Below are 20,050 nucleotides of genomic sequence, written 5' to 3' on the forward strand. Positions count from 1 at the left end.
AGTAAAGGGAGCTGTGAAGAAATACAATATAAAACAAGTATTTGAACTGAGATGGGAAGCAGAGAAACAAGCCTTTTGTATGAATGGTGCTTTAATCTTTCCAACAAGCTCTTATAAGCTTCAGGGGGGAAAAAACACCCTACTCAGATATGCATTTTGGAAAAGCAAATGGAAAAGCATTCAGATAAAGAACAAACGATTGTGTCGCATTAAAAAAATCTGCTCTTTCCTGAAAATGTGCTGAATGCGGCCAAAAGCTACAACTTTCTGCCCTGGTCTTTAAAGTGCACAGAGTGGGCTATGGCCTAAGCTTACTAGATTTTTTTCAATGAATCTGGGGACACTTTTCAACATCAATGGATTTTGTCAGGGGACTGATTTGTAAATCCAGGGACTATCCCCGGGAAACGGGGACATCTGGTAACCTTAGGATATGCCAAGAGAAGGAAAAGTCAAATAGGATATCAGCAAAAATAAAAGGGTTGCGGCAACTCCCTAGCCCTGAAAAAAAAGTGGGAGGAGGGTTGTGGGAGGCCATGTGGTCTGGCCACACCCTCCCTCCACTCTCATCTTTGGAGCTGAAATATACTCGGAGTCAAGAATGGATTTCATGCTCTTTATTCAGCTCATAGTGGTGAGGAGGAATAGGAGTTCCCCCAGAATGTCTGCTTTATATACATTATTTACACAATGGGCCCCATGTGATTGGCTAATTCCGGGATTCACCTGTAGGCCAATCAGGTTGCGGATTCACTTCCACCTGGAGCTGGATTGGGTGGCTCCTGTGGACCAATCAGACTGCTGCATTCTGGATCCTATTGTTCTAGGACCAATCAGACTGCTGCATTCTGAATCCTATTGTTCTAGGGCCAATCAGACTGCTGCATTCGCATTCTGGATCCTATTGTTCTAGGACCAATCAGACTGCTGCATTCTGAATCCTATTGTTCTAGGGCGAATCAGACTGCTGCATTCTGAATCCTATTGAACTCAGTACATAACAGGAGCTCATAGAAGGGGTTGTACATGTGTACCAATGTATGCATATACAGAACCTCCACACAAGGGGAATGCAGGCCCAAGCAGAATTCCTTATGGAGGGGCTCTACATGGATACATTGGTATGTGCAGAGGGGTCCTGAGTGAAAGACAGAGACTATCCGAATGACAGCTGCAGTGGTTCTCCTGCAAGGACAGACCTTACCATTTTGGGGTGGGTACAAGATGATGCACTGGGGGAGTGTAGATGTCGGGGAAGAAGCATGGAACCCCAAGAAAGACTGGCCTGAGGCAATTATCCCATGGATAACCCCAGGATAATTGATGGGGTTCAGCTTCTTCCCTGCATAAGGATTTCTGGAGACATAGCTTCGTCTCTCTGGGAGAGAGAGATCTCTCTCTCCATTGACTTGTACAGTGGTACCTCGGGTTACAGATGCTTCAGGTTACAGACACTTCAGGTTACAGACTCTGCTAAGCTAGAAATAGTACCTTGGGTTAAGAACTTTGCTTCGGGATGAGAACAGAAATCGTGCTGCGGTCGTGGCAGTGGGAGGCCCCATTAGCTAAAGTGGTACCTCAGGTTAAGAACAGTTTCAGGTTAAGAACGGACCTCCAGAACGAATTAAGTTCTTAACCCGAGGTACCACTGTATAGAAGAAGGGCTGGTAGGAAAATGGCATTATATATATCTTTGAAGCCACCCAGAGTGACTGGGGTATAAAGAACAAACTTGTTGTTGTTGTTAATTAAAGAGGACATCCCTGTTTTCGTTGGAGAAATGTTGGAGGGTCTGCTCCATTGAACCTCCTAAAGTATAATGAACCTGCATACCTACAACCCCATCCCCCATGTAAGCCGGAAGCGATTTAGTCATGCTGGCCACAAGACCTGGAAAGCTGTCTGTGGACAAACGCAGGCTCCCTCAGCCTGAAAGCGAGAAGAGCGCCGCAACCCCATAGTTGCCTTTGACTGGACTTAACTGTCCGGGGTCCTTTATTTTTACTTTTACTATATAGGAACAAATGAAGAAGGAGGAAGTTGAAACATTTTTTATTTCAAAAATGTACTCAAATAGCTCTTGTTTTGTTAGTCACCGTAGTTATATGTAATTTCTACAAATCTCTACAATATTCCCTTGAGCACACTGATACCTTCTTGTTTTTTAATAGCTCCATTTTGGCTCCATTTCTGTTGACACTGCCTGAATTTGCTATAAGAGGGAGCAGTGGGGTGTGTGAGAGAAATCAAGAGTTTGTGTATGTGACTGACCTGTGTGCCCATCCCCCATTAGAATCCAGGAGAGGTCTGGGATGGTCTTTTCTGTTTGAATATTGTCAAATGTTTTGGAATATAATGCTAGGCCAGATCTATTCATGATGAAGCATCATCTTAGCTTATAACCTACCACCTGGGATAGCTTTTTAATGCTGTACAGTCATACCTCGGGATAAATACGCTTCAGGTTGAGCGCTTTTGGGTTGCACTCTGTGGCGACCTGGAAGTAACCGAGCATGTTACTTCCAGGTTTTGCCGCTCACGCATGCACAGATGCTCAAAAGGACATCACGTGCATGCGCGGAAGCGGCGAAACGCGACCCAAGCACGCGCAGATGCGCTGATGCGTCTTACGTTCTGTTCAGGATGCGAACGGGGCTCCGGAATGGATCCCGTTCGCATCCCGAGGTACCACTGTATTAGCAAATAGAGTCAGGGGGTAAAAAATGAAAAACACTCCCCCCTACTTTTCTAGGTCTCAACATTCATTTGCCGGTTAAAAAATAGCAGGAGAATAAAGAATTGGAATCCTTAAAAATTATTATTAGTAGTAATAATAATAATAATTTATTTGTACCGCACCCATCTGACTGGGTTGTATCTCTACTCTAGAGCATGCATAGGCAAACTCCAACCCTCCAGCTGTTTGGGACTACAATTCCCATCACCCCTAGCTAACAGGACCAGTGGTCAGGGATGATGGGAATTGTAGTCCAAAACATCTGGAGAGCCGGAGTTTGCCTATGCCAGTTTGCCCATGCCTATTCTAGAGAGGCAATCTAGCCCTGGTATGAGGAAGTGATGCAAAACCCCAGCTTGCTGTTCCTCTCCTTCTTCCTGCCACTCCTTCCCTTCCTACAGCTGCTCTTCTCGGCCACTAGCACCATCTTGCTTGCACTGCTGGTTGCCATGGACCTCTTTTGTTTTGAACTCGTGATACACATAAGGTCTAAGCTGTGCCATGAACCAAAACACCAATCACCAATGGTGACAGGAAGGAAGGAAGGAATGAATGAAGGAAGGAAAGAAGGGGTGAAGCAAAGAGTCAGGAAAGCCCCAACGAGATCTGCCATCTACCTCCACTGCTACCATTGCATGCTGGTTTTGTTGATGCTATTTATTTGCTAATTGGTTCTGTGTCTCTTCCCTCTGTGTAGATGTGTCCTTTGTGCAACAAACCCAGCCTCATGGGGATCCCATTATCTGCTCTCTCTCTCTCTCTCTCTCTCTCTCTCTCTCTCTCTCTCTCTCTCTCTCTCTCCAGTCCATATGAACTGACTGTAGACTTTTGAGTTTTCCTGAAGACACAGGAAACATTTCTCGCCCTCACCAGTCTTTTGTCTGAAGTGACTCACGTAGACTGTTTTTTGTTCTCTACCCATTAAATTTAGAAACAATGTCATGGTGCTAATTTGAAGGCAGGTATAATTTGTATCGTATTTCCACCTGTTCTTTAGTAAAAGTTCAAAGTTCCTATGTAATATTTCCTTGGCTTTGGGAGTACAACTTTTAGGCGGATTTAGGGGAGCACGGCTGGTTCGTGCCATATTTCAAAAAGTGAAAATCCAGACCCAAAAGCGTGCAGATTTTCTTCTTCAGTTTTTCACAGAAAAATTGAAATTATATGGAACACTGAAGGGAAAAAACCCCCTCCTTGGATATCCATATCTATATCTGTGGAATGCAGCCGAGTCTGATACATGTGTACTATTAAGCAATTTCTACTGAATTCACTTGAATTAATATGCATTAGATCAATGCATATTACAGCATATTCCTGTGTATGGGTATTTGTAAATAAGCCTCATTGTGTTCAGTTAGGCTTATTTCCCCAATGTTGAAATGTTTATTTTAGTATCTGCTGGAAGTTCTCTAGAGTATAAGAAGGGATGAGAAGAGTTAATTTCCACAACTCCTTTGAGGTTAAAAATCAGTGATGTCTCTGCTGACAGCATATTAGTAGCACTACTGGCAGGTAAATCATGAATGAAGACTAGTTTCCATTGGTAACTCTATATTTCAATACGTTTGGCAACCGTAGCATTGGCTTATAAGAATATAACTGTGCCTGAGAGTACAGTTTAATAGAACATAGACTTAATGAAGTGGAAAATCTATAAAATGGACAGGAGAGAGTTTGAGGGGGTTTAAAATAAATAATGAAACAAAACACAATTTATAGATTTTCTTTGGCCGCATGAGGTTAAAGACTGTTCTTCAGTGAAACCACTCTTAAACACAAGTGAAGTGTGACTCAGCTCAAGTTTTTATACCGTAAAGTTAACCTGTATTCTGTGAGCATAGCCTCTTGGCCAGTTTAAGAGTATATTTATTCAGTGAAAATGAATAAAGTCTAGAGCATGTCTATTGGAACATACATTATAAGCTGATCTGGTTGGAATATGGCTTCCCCAGTGTCACATTCTCTCTAGGCTTCTTTCCATAACACTGTAGTAAATATTCTGCCAGTATTTTCAATAGTTCCCTGAAGAACAACTCACACAGTGCTCTGCTGTGCTGAGGAAGCTGCCTCCTACTTGACACGGAGGAGGAGAGAAAAACAACCACCACCCTGACATTGAGGGGTGATTTGGTGGGTGGAACAGAAGCCCAATGTACGTAGAACAAAGAAAGCATCTCAGCATTGGAAATGCATTCCAAACCTCATCCTTGGGCTGTGTTGGCAGAAAATAATATAAAAGGGAGAAGGATCCCTGGATGCCAAGATCCAAGTTTGGGGCAAGTACTCTTTGGTGAGAGAACCCCAGCAGAGATTTAAGAATCCCTGTGATGGGGTGAGCTCCCATTGCTCGGTCCCAGCTCCTGCCAATCTAGTAGTTCGAAAGCACATCAGTGCAAGTAGATAAATAGGTACCGTTCTGGCGGGAAGGTAAACGACGTTTCTGTGCGCTGCTCTGGTTTCACCAGAAAGCGGCTTAGTCATGCTGGCCACATGACCTGGAAAAACTGTCTGCGGACAAACGCCGGCTCCTTTGGCCAGTAAAGTGAGATGAGCACCGCAACCCCAGAGTCGTTCGCGACTGGACTTAACTGTCAGGGTCCTTTACCTTTTTAATATGCAGCAAAGTAAATATGGAAATATAGGTCATAAAACCTTTAACGTGTCTTCTGAGTGAGTTCTAAAATGCCTTCCCCCAGCATAGGAAAACACCATGTGTTTGGCAACTTTAAAAACTGGTTTACTTACATGCTCTTCAAAGGTCTGGTTCATGTGATTTCCCATACATCAGTCAGAAAAGTTGCACAGGCAGGAAAACTTAGCTTAGTTACAAAGTGGTAAAAGTTCCTAGATTATTGGTATAGGAACTCAAGAGAGGCTTATAAGAGCCATTGGTCTTAGCTGGAGCAACCAGCTCAAACCTCTTCACATGCTGATGTTCACATGTAGAATCATAGAATCATAGAATCATAGAGTTGGAAGAGACCACAAGGGCCATCGAGTCCAACCCCCTGCCAAGCAGGAAACACCATCAGAGCACTCCTGACATATGGTTGTCAAGCCTCTGCTTAAAGACCTCCAAAGACGGAGACTCCACCACACTCCTTGGCAGCAAATTCCACTGTCGAACAGCTCTTACTGTCAGGAAGTTCTTCCTAATGTTTAGGTGGAATCTTCTTTCTTGTAGTTTGGATCCATTGCTCCGTGTCCGCTTCTCTGGAGCAGCAGAAAACAACCTTTCTCCCTCCTCTATGTGACATCCTTTTATATATTTGAACATGGCTATCATATCACCCCTTAACCTCCTCTTCTCCAGGCTAAACATGCCCAGCTCCCTTAGCCGTTCCTCATAAGGCATCGTTTCCAGGCCTTTGACCATTTTGGTTGCCCTCCTCTGGACACGTTCCAGTTTGTCAGTGTCCTTCTTGAACTGTGGTGCCCAGAACTGGACACAGTACTCCAGGTGAGGTCTGACCAGAGCAGAATACAGTGGCACTGTAGACTGGGGAAAACCAAAGGCTTGATTCCTAGTTCCTCCCAAGGTGAGGGGAAGTGGACATAGCTAAGCCTGGCAGGACAGCTTACTCTATGGTATTAACCCCTTCATGTGTGACTTAAACATGTTGGTTATATGTGGTTATCTCAAAAGTTGGTGGAGGGGTTGAGATGGCTTATGTGAAGGTGTCCCTCCATTCAGCACTCTCAGTTAAGCCAGCCTCCTATCAGATGCTGCTGGCCTCTTGGCATGCATCTCCACTTTCCGCCCACCCAATGGGTGGGCAGGAGTATCATTGGTGGGCTGCCCACCAGGGATAGCCAGTGTCTCCTCAAAAACTTCTCTGGTGGGTTGGAGGGAGAATTCACAACAATGTGGGATAGGCTATGGGGAAGGGGATGCTGGAAGGAGAGGCACAGCGCCCCAAATTAGGTGGTAGGAACTTCTGCTCATGGATCTTAGAAACCATTTCCAGCAATTCCCCTTTTATTCATCAGCTTCCCCTTCCCCTTCCCATATTGTTGGGAAGTCATGACCTTCCTTCCATTCATAGTTTTCAGAGTCAATCCCAGTGCTTCTGATTAAACATGTTGATGACTGCTGATGGGGTTCCTTCTCTGTACATTGATAAGAGGTCGTGGTTGGCTTTAAAACCAACAAAGACTCTCCTCCCTGGAAGAGAGGGGAGTGGTTGTGGGCGGGAGCCCGAGCACCGCCCCTAGCAGGGGGCGTTAGCCCCCTGCCTCCACCTCTCCTGGCTGGCGCCCACGCCCCTCGGCAGGCACCCAACCAGGTGCCTCCGAGGGGGCGTGCTCAGCAGCCTTTTGCTGCAGCACCAGCCTCTCCCCGGCCTCATTCTTCGCCGTCGTCTCGTCACGAGTCACCCACCCTCCACTCCCTTTTAGTTAGGGCTTAGGTCATTGCCCTTGCTATGGACCTTAGGTTGGTCACCCTGGTTGTCCAGGGGGCCTGGTAGGAGTTTTTCCATTTGGCATTAGGCCTTTTGGTTTTTTCGCCTACCTCGTAGCAATCGTCACAACTTTTGTGGTATTGGTGGGTAGGTTAGGCATTGGAATAATGTGTTGTGGTGTGTCGAAGGGCTAGGTGTGGCCATCGCCTATGCCTTCAATTTTTGGGCATTCCGTTAGAGGAATCTGGCGGTCGTGTATTCTGTCCGATGCCTGCTTGGCAGGAGGCCATGGCACGACCCTCGGTGACATCAGGGGTGAGCCTATAGTTGGATTAGCATCAACAGGCTCCACCTACTGGTGAATAAACCCACTTGTTTTAGAGATCCAATGCCTAAGCCAATACCTTTTCACTGCTGTAATCAATAAAGTTGTGGCCTTTCCTTGCCCATTAACCTTATATCATGTGTCCTTGTGTATTCATTTCACATTGCGGGGGTCGGGTCCTCGAACCACAACAAACAAAACTATTAATTAATGCTCCCATGTCTCTTTTATCCCATAGTTGCTCTCCAGGCTGATAAGTGCTTAACTATGTTCCTAATGACACTCGGAATTGAGGACTGTTCCTGCCTCTTTTACAAAGAACATAAAGAGTGCCAGGGGCCCATTGAGTCCAGCATCCTGTCCTCACATTGGCCAAAATCTGCAGATGTTTTCATGCAGATGTCCAAAGTTCAGTTCCTGGCATCTCCAGGTTGGGCTGGGAAAATACCTCTGTCTGAAACCCTGGAAAGCCACTGCCAGCCAGTGCAGAAACATACTGAGCTAGATAAGCCAAAGGCCTGATTCTGCATGAGGTGGTGTCGCGTGTTCCTATGTTTTGCTAACTGCCAAGCAACGGATTTCTTCCCTTTGCTCCCGCTGAGAACTGCAACCAGAGATCAGAATGCAGTTGGAGAAACTCTGCAGTTCTTTTCAGCTTGCCAAGTAGGCAGTTTCGAGTGGAAGAAGAAGAAGAAGAGGAAGAAGAGGAAGAAGAGGAAGAAAGCTTGACCCTCTCTTAATTCCAACCTTTCATGGACGCTTTTCATTTACAATATGCCTTGGAAAAATAAATCGCAGATAAATCCCATGTAATTTGGCCCTCGCAGCCACCACTTCACACATAAGAAAGCAACAACGTGGGTTTGCTGCTCTGATGAATGTGCCGGTATGATTCATGTTTCTTTCACCCTCGAGTAGCTGAATGCATTTCATAATTTTAAAAGTAGACTAACCAATTCAACTGTACACACCTGTGTGTGTATGGAAAAAGAGGCTCTAACTGCTCCTTCGGCATATTTTTTCCTATAGCATAGTGCTGCTATGGTAACATCCTTACCTTTCCCTGCGCTGGCTTGCAGAGATTTGGCTACATCATACAATCAGGTGTATGCATGTAGGAGCAAAAAAACAGATGTGGAAAGCAGCAGCAACAGCTTGCATGCTGAGGTAAAGAGGCTCCCAGGCCTGGACACTGCTAAGGGTAGAAAAGTGTGATACCTTGATGAGCTTGTGTGGCAAAATTCATGTTTGCTGAAGTGACCTCAGCATGGAGTTGAGAGACACTGAAAAGGAGAATGGGGCAATGGGAGGAGAGGGGTTAACCATTATGTGACCTTTAATTGACCCCTGAACCCCAGGACCCTACTTCCAGGTTTCCAATTCTGGAGCCTGGCTGTAGAAACATAATTTTGAAATGGCCATAAGGTGCATTTGTAAGGTTGGGTTGCACTCCCTATTGCTCTCTGATTCTCCCCCTCCGCAAATGCCCTCTATCCCCTATCTATCCTGTGAGACATGTAATCCAAAGAATGTCCTCTGGCCTGCCTTCAACATTATCCAGTCCCTTTTATTATTTTATATTTATTATTATTTCATAAAATATGTGTCGTTAAGACAAGCAGCACCTTTAAAGAAACCCCCAGTTTGTGGCAACCACAAATTGGATAGCCAAACAAACCAACATAATAAAAAATATGTGGTGCCTATGAAAATCCCCATAGTGCTGAGTCTAATTCAATCCCCATAGTCACTGAGTCTAATTCAATCTGGTTTTGACATACAAAGCCTTGAAATGCTTGGGTCCAGGCTCTCTGGAGGAGTGCTGTCTGTATGTTCCTTCAAGAGGCCCATCACTGAGTGAAGTGTGAGGTGCTGGGACTCACAAGAGAGCCTTCTTTGCACTGGCACCCCAAAACACCCTCTCCCTTGAGGCGTGTCCAGCGCCAGCATTGTCCATCTTTTAGCGCCAGTTCAAAACCTTCCTCTTCTTCCAGGCAATGAGAGCATCAGAGTGTAGCAGCAAAGGACCCCTGGACGCTAAAGTCCAGTCAAAGGCGACTATGGGGTGCAGCACTCATCTCGCTTTTCAGGCTGAGAGAGTCAGCGTTTGCTCGCAGACAGCTCACCAGGTTATGACTAAACTGCTTTTGGCACATGGAGGACCATGATGAGTGCCAGAGAACATGGAAACGCCATTTACCTTGTTGCTGCAGTGGTACCTTTTTATCTACTTGTACTGGTGTGGTTTTGAACTGCTAGGTTGGCAGAAGCTGGGACAGAGCAACAGGAGCTCAGCCCGCCATGTGGATTCGAACCACCGACCTTCTGATCAACAAATCCAAGAGGCTCAGTGGTTTAGACCACAGCGCCACCCGTGACCCTCATCAGTCCTGCATAGTCCTACCGTGACAGATGGACCGAGTGGCAGTTTTGGTGGGAGAGAATGGTCAGCTCTGCTTTATGCTCTTATAGGTTTGTTATGAGGTTATTTTTTGGTCTGTAGCTCAAAAAAATATCGCGACCCACCTTGTGTCCATTTCATGCTGAAGGGCAGGACCTAAACTCTACCAAAGAAAGAAAGAAAGAAAAGAAAGAAATTACAGAAAGATTGTAGCCCAAACTTGTGTTCCAGGACTGGAACTTTTGGGTTCCTCTGTGGATCAGCCTGGGAGCAGAACGCTTCCCTGCAGTCTTGAAGGTGATTGCAGAGATGATGTAATCTATACTTCTCCATCAAAAGGCTGTATAGAATTTTTCTTTCTTTCTTTTTGTGGCATCTGTTCTGTTTGTGGCATATATATATATATATATATATACCAGGCAGCTTTTTCTTGTTGCTATGGTCCTTGTGGAAATGTAATAAGCCAGCGGGAACATTTTCTTGTTTCCTTTGTTGAGCAGTGCAAAGGGAGTATTTGAAATGACTACGTTATAAACTGCTAGCTAAGAGAGGGAGGGAGAGAAAGCTTCTGTATACAAGGCCTCCGTGTTTATGTTTCATGCTGTATGATGTAACCTCAGATTGGTTTAGTGGGGAAATTGGCAAAGAATTCCTTCAGCAATTTGTTCTTCTGTATTCTTCCCTGGTTGCCAACAAAGGTCTGTATAGTTAAAGCCATGGTTTTCCCGGTAGTGATGTATGGAAGTGAGAGCTGGACCATAAAGAAGGCTGATCCCCGAAAAATTGATGCTTTTTTATTATGGTGCTGGAGGAGACTCTTGAGAGACCCACGTACTGCAAGAAGATCAAACCTCTCCATTCTGAAGGAAATCAGCCCTGAGTGCTCACTGGAAGGACAGATCGTGAAGCTGAGGCTCCAATACTTTGGCCACCTCATGAGAAGAGAAGACTCCCTGGAAAAAACCCTGAAGTTGGGAAAGATTGAGGGCACAAGGAGAAGGGGACGACAGAGGACGAGATGGTTGGACAGTGTTCTCGAAGCTACAAACATGAGTCTGACCAAACTGCGGGAGGCAGTGGAAGACAGGAGTGCCTGGCGTGCTCTGGTCCATGGAGTCATGAAGAGTCGGACACGACTAAACGACTAAACAACAACAATTCTTCCCTGGGGGAAAAGCCTCAAATATTGTGGTATTTCTCCTGTAGAGGTAGAGAAAAATAATTCAAGGGGGCCAATTTCCAAAGGGCAAACAGCCAGAAGAAAAATGGTTAAGCAACCCCTACCCTGATCTCCCTCAGGGGAAAGTTATATGGAACTCCATGTTAAACGTGTAGTTTGGCCCCAATAGTTATGAGGATCTAATTCTTTCACTGACTAAAAGTACAAGTTTCTAGTTCTCATGACTGAGGACCAGCCTCAGAAAACTGGGAGCTCATTTAGGCTAAAGGCCTAAGTGCCCAATCGACAAAGAATACAAAGAAGAGGAAATTATGTTCTTATGGCCTCTTAAAAAAATAAGATAGATTCATTGCCATCCTTTATTTAATTCGTTGGGATAGTGCCATTTGAATTGGCAGCATGTATCACACTTAGCAGTTAGTTAATCTAATCATTGTCAATCTAAACACTGATATGTCTGCCTACATTCCTCACTTTGCTAAACTTTAATCATAGTGTTATCACCATGCACTGCACAAATTGCAAGCGGTCTGTTAAATTCCAGACTATGTTAACATTATTTGACATGCACAGTTTTTCTCCGCTCCATTAGGGATTCCCATGGAACAGAACTTCTCCAAGGCAAAAGGAAAAGGTCCTGTGGTCCAATTATTAACATTATTAAATTTTGTACCAAGTTCCAGATTTGAGAGAGCTACTTAATTTATCCTCTGGTCATAATGGGTTCATTTATCCTGATATATTCTTCAGAAGTTTATCTTGCCTCCCCCCTCCCCAAGATGAGAACTAGGGGTGTGTAAGGGGAAACATTTCAGAGCATCATAGAACTGTAAGGGACCTCATCCAGCCCACTGCATGCAGGAATCTCAACTAAAGCATCCATGACAGACGGCCATCCAACCTCTGCTAAAAAACTACACTGCTGTTCCACGTATATTTCTTGACTATTTTGTGTACATGACTTAGGGCACCCTCCCCTCTTTGTCTTTAAAGTTTCCCACTCAGTAGGAAGGGGCAATGACAACTTCTTCCAGCACAACTAGCTTCTTCTCTTTCCAGTTATAATCACTAATAGTCTTCATTCCCCTACTTGTTTCCCTTTCAAAAGTTTGATTCATTCCATTCGCCAAAATGTATGGTTGAAGTTCCTCCAAGTGAGAGTGTCACCGAGAGTCAGGAAGTTTAACAATAGAAAATGCCTAAAACATTTGACCTTTGACCCAAGGCATCCATGTTCCTTCCTGCTTTCCTTCCTCTCTCTTATTTTCCTTCCTTCTTTCCTAAGTGGGTAACCAAGGTTGACCTTTGTGGATTCTGTTTCACTGCTGCCAATGTTAGTCAATGCTTAGTCAAGTCCTGTGCTAGGTGTCTTCAGTTGGAATTAGCTGGTGAAACACCACAAAGTCCACACTGTTCATCTGCCAGGAGGATAGAAGGACTGGCCACTCAATTCCAGGTTCAACTAGCCCTGCATCATTTAAGAGAAGCTATCTGCCTATCTTAGTACTTAAGGCAAGTTCAGAAGTTAGAACAACCTTTTATGGTTTTTTAAGACTGACCAGGTTCTGTATCTTTTGTTACCCACACCATGGTGTGGTTTGATCTATGGGGAGTCTGAACAACGTATAATATTTCATCCTTGCCATCGGTCTAGTAAACTGATCTTCCTAGCAATCCCCAGGGCTGCCAGGGCACAGAAAGTGATAAGAGCTGTCTTAAGGACCCACATGTGTGTCCCAGAGATTGTTTTCATGCAGATGCTGAGCACTGTACCTGATCGGTGATATAGTGGGTATCTTTGAAAGCCTGGATCCCCAAAATAGGGAATATATTTGAGAGCCTGGGTTCTAATCCTAGAAGAAGTTCTGTTACTGGCAAGGCCTGGTGGGTAGATTCATGCTGCTGTTCCCCAGATCCCCACACTTATTTACTTAGTCAATTTTAAAACAGCTCCATATTTCAAAGAAATTGCTTACTACATCGTAAAAATATCATGAAGGAATACAAAACATACCGTTCAAACCCCACATTTTGGAGCAGGACAGAACAATTAGATAAGCCATCCTCTTAAAACATCAACATAAAGCAAAACAGTCGACATATGGGGAGCATAACAACTACTAGCAGATTCAAAATACAGAAATATATGAGAAAGACAAACATCCTCACTCACCAAATATGCCAGCATGTATTTATAGGTAGCACTCTGGCTTCTGCTGCTATCTCTCTGACTTAAGCTTGTGGGATGTGATACATAAGTAGCAGTCAAGTACAACATTCCTTGTTTTCCTAGAGTAGACATGCAAGGGGATGTTTGGTCCAGCCAGTTGGAACTTCCTGTTTCCTCCTGGACTGGGACATACTTCCTTTTCATGTGACTAAAGGTGAGCGTGACTTTACCTGTGCAGGTAATAAACCACAAGGCACGCAGCCCTCCTCTGTCTTTTCCATCTTCCTTTCGTCATGTGAACTGCAGTGACTGCCAGTCTGCACTCACTGGGATTAACCAGTGGGGTAGATCCACATGTATATACTTTGTAACTTCAGGGATTCATCTGTGAACTGAATGTGTGAGTAAACTTTTTATATATATACTTTACACAAGACTGTGGCTTGTTTATTCTTTTAAGAGGGATATAAGGGGACTTACCAGGAATCTAATATTAAGAGGCTTAAACAAGCCTGCAACCAGCTACCCACTGTGCTTTTAAAAGGGGAATGTAAAACTCTGCTAAGTTATAAAACTTGCTAGTGGAAGTTAGGAAGGATATTAATATATCCTCTCCTGCCTCCCTGAACAGTCCCACGAAGCTTACACCAAAAAGTTGGGGGGAAATTACACATTCCTCAATCCTAGAGCTCAGGGTGTTCCATGGATTGCTGTTTGCTCTAATTCAGTGGTGCAGAGTGGGTTTTCATGGAGAACGCTCTGGATCAAAAGAGAGCAAGAGAGCACTCAGACATGGAGCTTTAAAGCATGGGCTGTGACACAGTGAAATAGTAAGTGTGGATAAGCCTTCAGGTAAGCCGATAAGCATGGCTGGCTGTGAATTTCCTGTCCCTTTCTGCCTCATACTGTTCATTCCTTTGCTTATAAACTTATAAACACATTCCCTTTGCCTTGCATCAGGAAAAATGACTACGAGGGTTTACATGTTCGTTTTATTGGTTGTACATCTATACACACAGAGTGTTTTAGGTAGTCTAGGGAATGAAGATCACAGACAGGTTCTTGCATGCAGAAGAAGTGAGGAAATACTACAGATGAAATAATGTGCATTTATCTTGCTTCTTCAGAGAGATTCCTAGACATACGCGCTAATATATTATGGCATAACTAAGCTAAAATGATGAGTTTTTAAAGTTAAACCTGTCCCTCTATTTCTTTCAATTTCTTGAGTAGCTTCAATCTAAATGACCTCAGCAAACAGGTTCTGATAGGCTTTTGCAGCTTGTCAATCATTTCTTCCCACCCTGCTTCAATCTACCTCCTCGGCAAAACAATGCAAATGTAAGTGTGAAGCAATGTGGGTGGGTGATAGCTAACACAGTTTGGGCTTTAAAAACGTCTCTGCGGTGCTCCCTCTTAACAGCACTTGTGAAATGCTGTGATTCGCTTGTGATCACAAAGTTAAACCCCAAAGACAGAATTAGTTCTCCTATTCTAAAGGGGAATGAGAAATTGATCACAGTCATAATTGTATGGGCAAACCCCATCAATGAAACATCCCATTTGTCAATGAGACCCAAGGGTAGGAATAGGAGGCAGGGAGGACACTCCTGAAACAGTGATAATAAAAATAATAAGAAATAACAGCAGCAGCAACAACAACACAACAACAATAGAAAAAGAATAAAGTAATAGCTGTAATAACAATAACAATGATGCAATATATACTTTATCTGCTGTAACAGGTATCTTATACAATAATTCTCAGCAGTCGGCAGCAATGAACTGATAACATTTCCACAAAAGACCACAGTTCATATATGCTGATGTTCTCTTTTCCTAAAATAAACTCTAAAATATGTTCAGTTTCTTGAGCATATCTTTAAAAACAGATGCGGCAGCGCATTGCTGACTCCAGCCACTTTGCCGGCTGAGAACGTGACCTCCACATTCTTAGAATAAAATACTTCCCCATTTGTGAAGCTTCTAAATTTGCAAACAGCAGATCTACACCACTGGTGGAGAAACTGTGGCTATGGGCCTAACCAGGCCTCACAAGCCTTCCCCTTTGGCCTATGGGGCCAAGGCATACCCACCTGCCCTACATCTTAATGTCATATGACCTCAAAACGGGGTTGCAGTCACCACCATTCAAAGGCCTGTGCAAAGCGCTGTCTAGTGCGCTTGGCAAGCTGATTGTCAGTGTGTGACAGGCTGTGCTGTTGCCCTTATGGCTTGATTTCAAATTGTGCAGGCAAAACGCCGCCACCTGATGTCACTGGAATGTCCTGCTCAGGCTTCACTTTGTTGAAGGATGCTCTGAGACACAACCCTGATACCTGACACCATGGATTGGGTTCCAACCATGTAGCTACCCGACTTGTTTATCTGTGCTGCCCCATGGATTCCCAATCTGATACAGTTGACTTGCCCATAGATGCAAAGTCAGAACGGACCATGGAGGCCGGAGGGGCTAGAGAGGAAAAGGACTTCATGGAGTGCTGGCTGGCCCTACCATTTAACAGTGGGCACAATCTTTCTCTTCTTTCCCAGGTGGAATATAGACACATATTAAAAACACTATGAAGATGCTTTCTTAAAAAATAGTTTTAAAAATATACATTGAATTTGCCATTAGCTCACCATCTAGTGTCACAATGTTATATTTGCAGCTGTGCAGCTGAGTCACTAGGGTGTTGAAGTAGACAGCTAAATGGTATAGTGGGCCTTCAGATTATTCCCCAAATATTGTTCCTATCCATTCAAAAGCATAACAAATTGCCTAGTGCAGAAATATACTGATCATATTTGGTAATCACCACAGGGCCACCTGCCAATCGCCTGATTTTATAATGATCCAGGCAAAGGGACACTTTTACCTCCAACTGGTATCTCTGGGAGAGTAACGCACCTATGAACTGAAATCAGACACACACCTATAATCCTGGTATTTTGCTGCTTGCTGGAAAAGTATTTGTTTCATCAAGCATTTTTCAAGAATTAATTTGATTTAGCATTGGTTGGTCATTCTGCCTTTTACAACTGTGTGATTTTATTACATTTTGAAGATGGCCTTAATGAGCTGGTGGTTTTAAAATGCCCTTATAAACGGATAAAGCATTTATATAATAATTAATGTATAAAATAAATAAAATACATCTGCTGAAATCAATAGGATAGAGAAATGGTTAGTTTTTAACATGCTCCATATACGGATTCTGGATAGTTGGTAAAATGACAGGCTTAGCAGGTTTTGTGTTGATTGTGTATCAAGATTGAAAACTATTATCCAAATTTCATTCAGTTCTGAACTGACTTCAGAGCCTCTGTTCTCTCAGTCTCTTTTCTTCACTCCCCACCACACTGCAATATGGGGAAAATAATACTGGGCTACTTTATGAGGATTTCCAAAGTACTGTAAGTAGCAGTGGGCAAATGGTTTCACAGTTTCCAGTCGTAAATTCAGTTCTTTACATTTCCATGTTGGTTTGCATCATGAAAATTCACTAGAATTTTAGTGACAATTTCTCCTAATATGTGTCATTTCCTACACGGTTTTGCCCAATGTGTGAATTCTTGCAATGCAAATTTTGCTTTTATAATGCATTTTTGTATGTTATTTTCACTAATAAATGCCTTTTTTATGCACACTTTATGGTAGGGTATCCATTTTTGTATGTCTTCCTTGGCTGGAGAACTGCACTGCAAAATTTGGAGAAGTGCAAATTTCAAGGCACAGAAAGTGCAAACTACCTAGGTTTGCTTTCAGATGAGAACTGACTCTAATCTCTTCCCATCCCTAACTGCAAGTTATGCAATTATCCTCTATAAATGAAGTAGATGTTGTAAATAATCTTAACTGGTAGAAGCATCTTCATTTATGAAAACAGAAGGATTCCCTGAAATGGTTCCCACTTATGGAAGAGTTTCCCAAATGATAAATTTTGTGACTTTCCCCAAACCTTCAGCTGAAGCAAATGGTTGTTCCCTGTGTTCATGTTCTGATAAAACAGCACTTGTCACTATTTGATCCAAAATCATGTCCAGCCAGACCCCTAGTCTAATGCTGAGCCTCCAGCGAAACTCAAGTAAACCTTTGAGCAAAGAAGGCGACAGGAAGCAGATCTGCAATCTTTCCTCTTCCAGCAGCTTCACAGTGCTGGCTGTGCAGCCAGAAGCCCAGAACTGGCTTAGAGAAATAGGCTTGGTGCTCCGCTTCAGGACTGGCAGAAGAATTCGCTCAGTCACTTGGCTTTTTATTTGCAGACTTAATAATACTGCCCCCCCCAGCCCCCTGCCCCAGCAAGCAGGTACTAAAACTCAGCACCCAATATATCTTTCCCACTCCCCTCTTTGAAACTGCACATGCTGCTGTCCCAATGGAGTCACTGAGGAGACTGTGTTGCAGCTGCTGCTTTTTCAGCGGGTTAATTTGACAGTAATCTACTGTGCGGAGTTGCTAGGAGAAGCCGAATAGTCGCAATTAAGAGCCTACTCCTTCAATGGCAACCTGTGGAGCGCGCTCTCTCTCTCATTCCCTTTTATGCAGGAGCTCTGTGCACACCAACCATGCCTGCTCTGCTTATTCATTCTGAGAGGTGCTTTTGTTGGCAGAGAAGCAATTCGGGATCAACGCAGAGAAGGGGAAGCAGTGACGCTTAAGCAGATGCTCCCCCTTGATTAAGGAGGGTGCGGACTTCAGATTGGCTCCAGCCACCTGCTTCCTGATTGCACCCTGCTTTGTGAACTGCAGAGAGAAAAAGAGAGCGAGCAAGCAAGCAAGCAAGCAAGCAAGCGCACAAATCGTTCCCTCTCCTGGACCACTCTAGATGCTCACATTGATTCCGGCGTGGCCAGAGATTCCTGCACATTTTGAATGAGACAGCTGCACTTCTGTGCGCAGGACTCCAGCAGTTGAGCCGAACCAGAGACAAGTGCGGGGAGAGCATCAACGGTCGGCGGTACATTTGCTGCCTCACTGGCATGGATTAATCTGTCTTGAGGTCAGGAGAGCTGTGTGCTTAAGGGACTGAGTTGGCACGGAAGGAAGGGGGCAGGCAGCCCAGAGTGTGGATTTGGCCAGCCGAGTGAATCAGCAATTGAGGCAGAAGCTCCCCTCTGCTCTGCAATCCTGATAGGTTTCGAGAGAGATGAGAGCAGCTGCTGCCTAACATGTGCAGATCTTCTGGTCTGTGTGCCAAACTGAAGAAGACTCTTCCTCCTCGCCGCTGAGATTGACTCTAATTCTGTCACTGCTGGCTGGACATTGATGGCCATGGGCTCCACGGGTACCGAGACGACTCCGGGCATGGAGAGCGCTCCTTTAAAGTATCCGATAGGAGGCCACACGGAGAAGATGTGGCAAAGGCTCAAAGGAATGTGAGTATTCCACCTCTTCTCTTGCTCTTGCCCTTTATCATTGAATGTTGTCTCTGAGAACATGCATTGCCATTGGGTGCATTGGCAAGCCACTTGTCTCAAATACGATCAATTTGGTGGTTGATTTTGAGGACTGATTAATTTGATGGAATTGACAGGGTTGCATAGGGTGTCTTGGAGTGGTTTGCTTTGCATCGGCCAAGGCGAAAAGGGAAGCTGCCACTGGCATCGTAACACATGCACCTTCCGAAGAGTTGGGTGTGACTGTCCAACCTCCCCAAAAGAAACTTGCTGTCTAGCTTGGGGTTGGATGGGTAGCAGCAATGTGACCAGGAGAAAAAAGTCGTCCCGTAGTGAGCATGGGTGTCCTGGGGCATGCAGATATATCTAGGAAAGTATACTCAAGTAGGAAAGCACTGAAAGTGGCAGTTTTTAATGCACAGTGCAAGAGAGGCATGTTCAGTGTTTAATGACTATTTCATCTCTATATATCATTATCTATCTATCTATCTATCTATCTATCTATCATCTATCATCTATCATCTATCATCTATCTATCTATCTATCTATCTATCATCTATCTATCTATCTATCTATCTATCTATCTATCTATCTATCTATCTATCATCATCTATCTATCTATCTATCTATCTATCTATCTATCTATCTATCATCTATCATCTATCAATCTATCTATCTATCTATCATCTATCTATCTATCTATCATCATCTATCTATCTATCTATCATCTATCTATCTATTGCCATCTATCATCTATCTCCATCCATCCATCATCTTTATTTATCCATCTAATTTGGCACATGATAATCTCAGAAGATGGTCCATGGTTCCTACTTGACTCCTGGTGTGGGTGGAGTGGAGGAAAGGGCCCTAGGAGAAACAGGGGGCAATGGAACTACCACACCCTGACCCTACTGCAGCCACACAACCATGGGCAAAAAAGTGGATGGGCAGAAGAGAAAATGGCAACTTGGAAGCAACAGACCAAACTGAACATTTTTAACTCAAGTGGATGTGGGCATGGTCCTCCTGGATGGGAGGATGCTCATAGAGAAACTGTACCTTTCAGAGGAAGCTCGTTGGGTCCAAAAGTTTTGCTCTATAGAATGAACCTCCCATTGAAGAGGTGCACCCATTTCTGTATTATCATTGGCTGCCTGGTGGCCTGTTTGCAGCATGATGACAAAGGCTTAATTCACAGGTGCAGGTTCATCAGCGTCCAGTGACACCTTGCAGTGTGTGAACAGGACATCAGTGGCTGCAACACCCCAAAGAGAATGCCCTGTCCTTGCATCCCTTTGAACAAAAGACTTTTCAATACAGGCCATTCATGTTTTGCGTCACCAGGTGCACAGACATGACTGTGACTTAAGCCACAGTTTGGCGTCCTGAAACTACAAAATCGAATAGCTCATGGAGGAACATTGATGT

The 20,050-nt window shown here is 44.1% G+C and overlaps 1 protein-coding gene across 2 annotated transcripts in view; it reads left to right on the forward strand.

Moving 5' to 3' along the window:
* The first annotated feature begins 17,766 nt into the window (after positions 1 to 17,766).
* Positions 17,767 to 20,050, forward strand: part of PDE1A (phosphodiesterase 1A) — a 146,821-nt gene continuing 144,537 nt past the window's right edge. The window contains exon 1 of one of the 2 annotated variants that reach the window (XM_028748132.2): positions 17,767 to 18,598. In XM_028748132.2, the coding sequence (XP_028603965.1) occupies positions 18,489 to 18,598 (110 nt within the window). In that variant the 5' untranslated portion in view covers positions 17,767 to 18,488. The remainder of the gene's footprint in view (positions 18,599 to 20,050) is intronic. The other variant, XM_028748103.2, reaches the window with a different exon arrangement.

This window comes from Podarcis muralis, chromosome 1 (genome assembly GCF_964188315.1).
Source record: "Podarcis muralis chromosome 1, rPodMur119.hap1.1, whole genome shotgun sequence".
NCBI lineage: Eukaryota > Metazoa > Chordata > Lepidosauria > Squamata > Lacertidae > Podarcis > Podarcis muralis.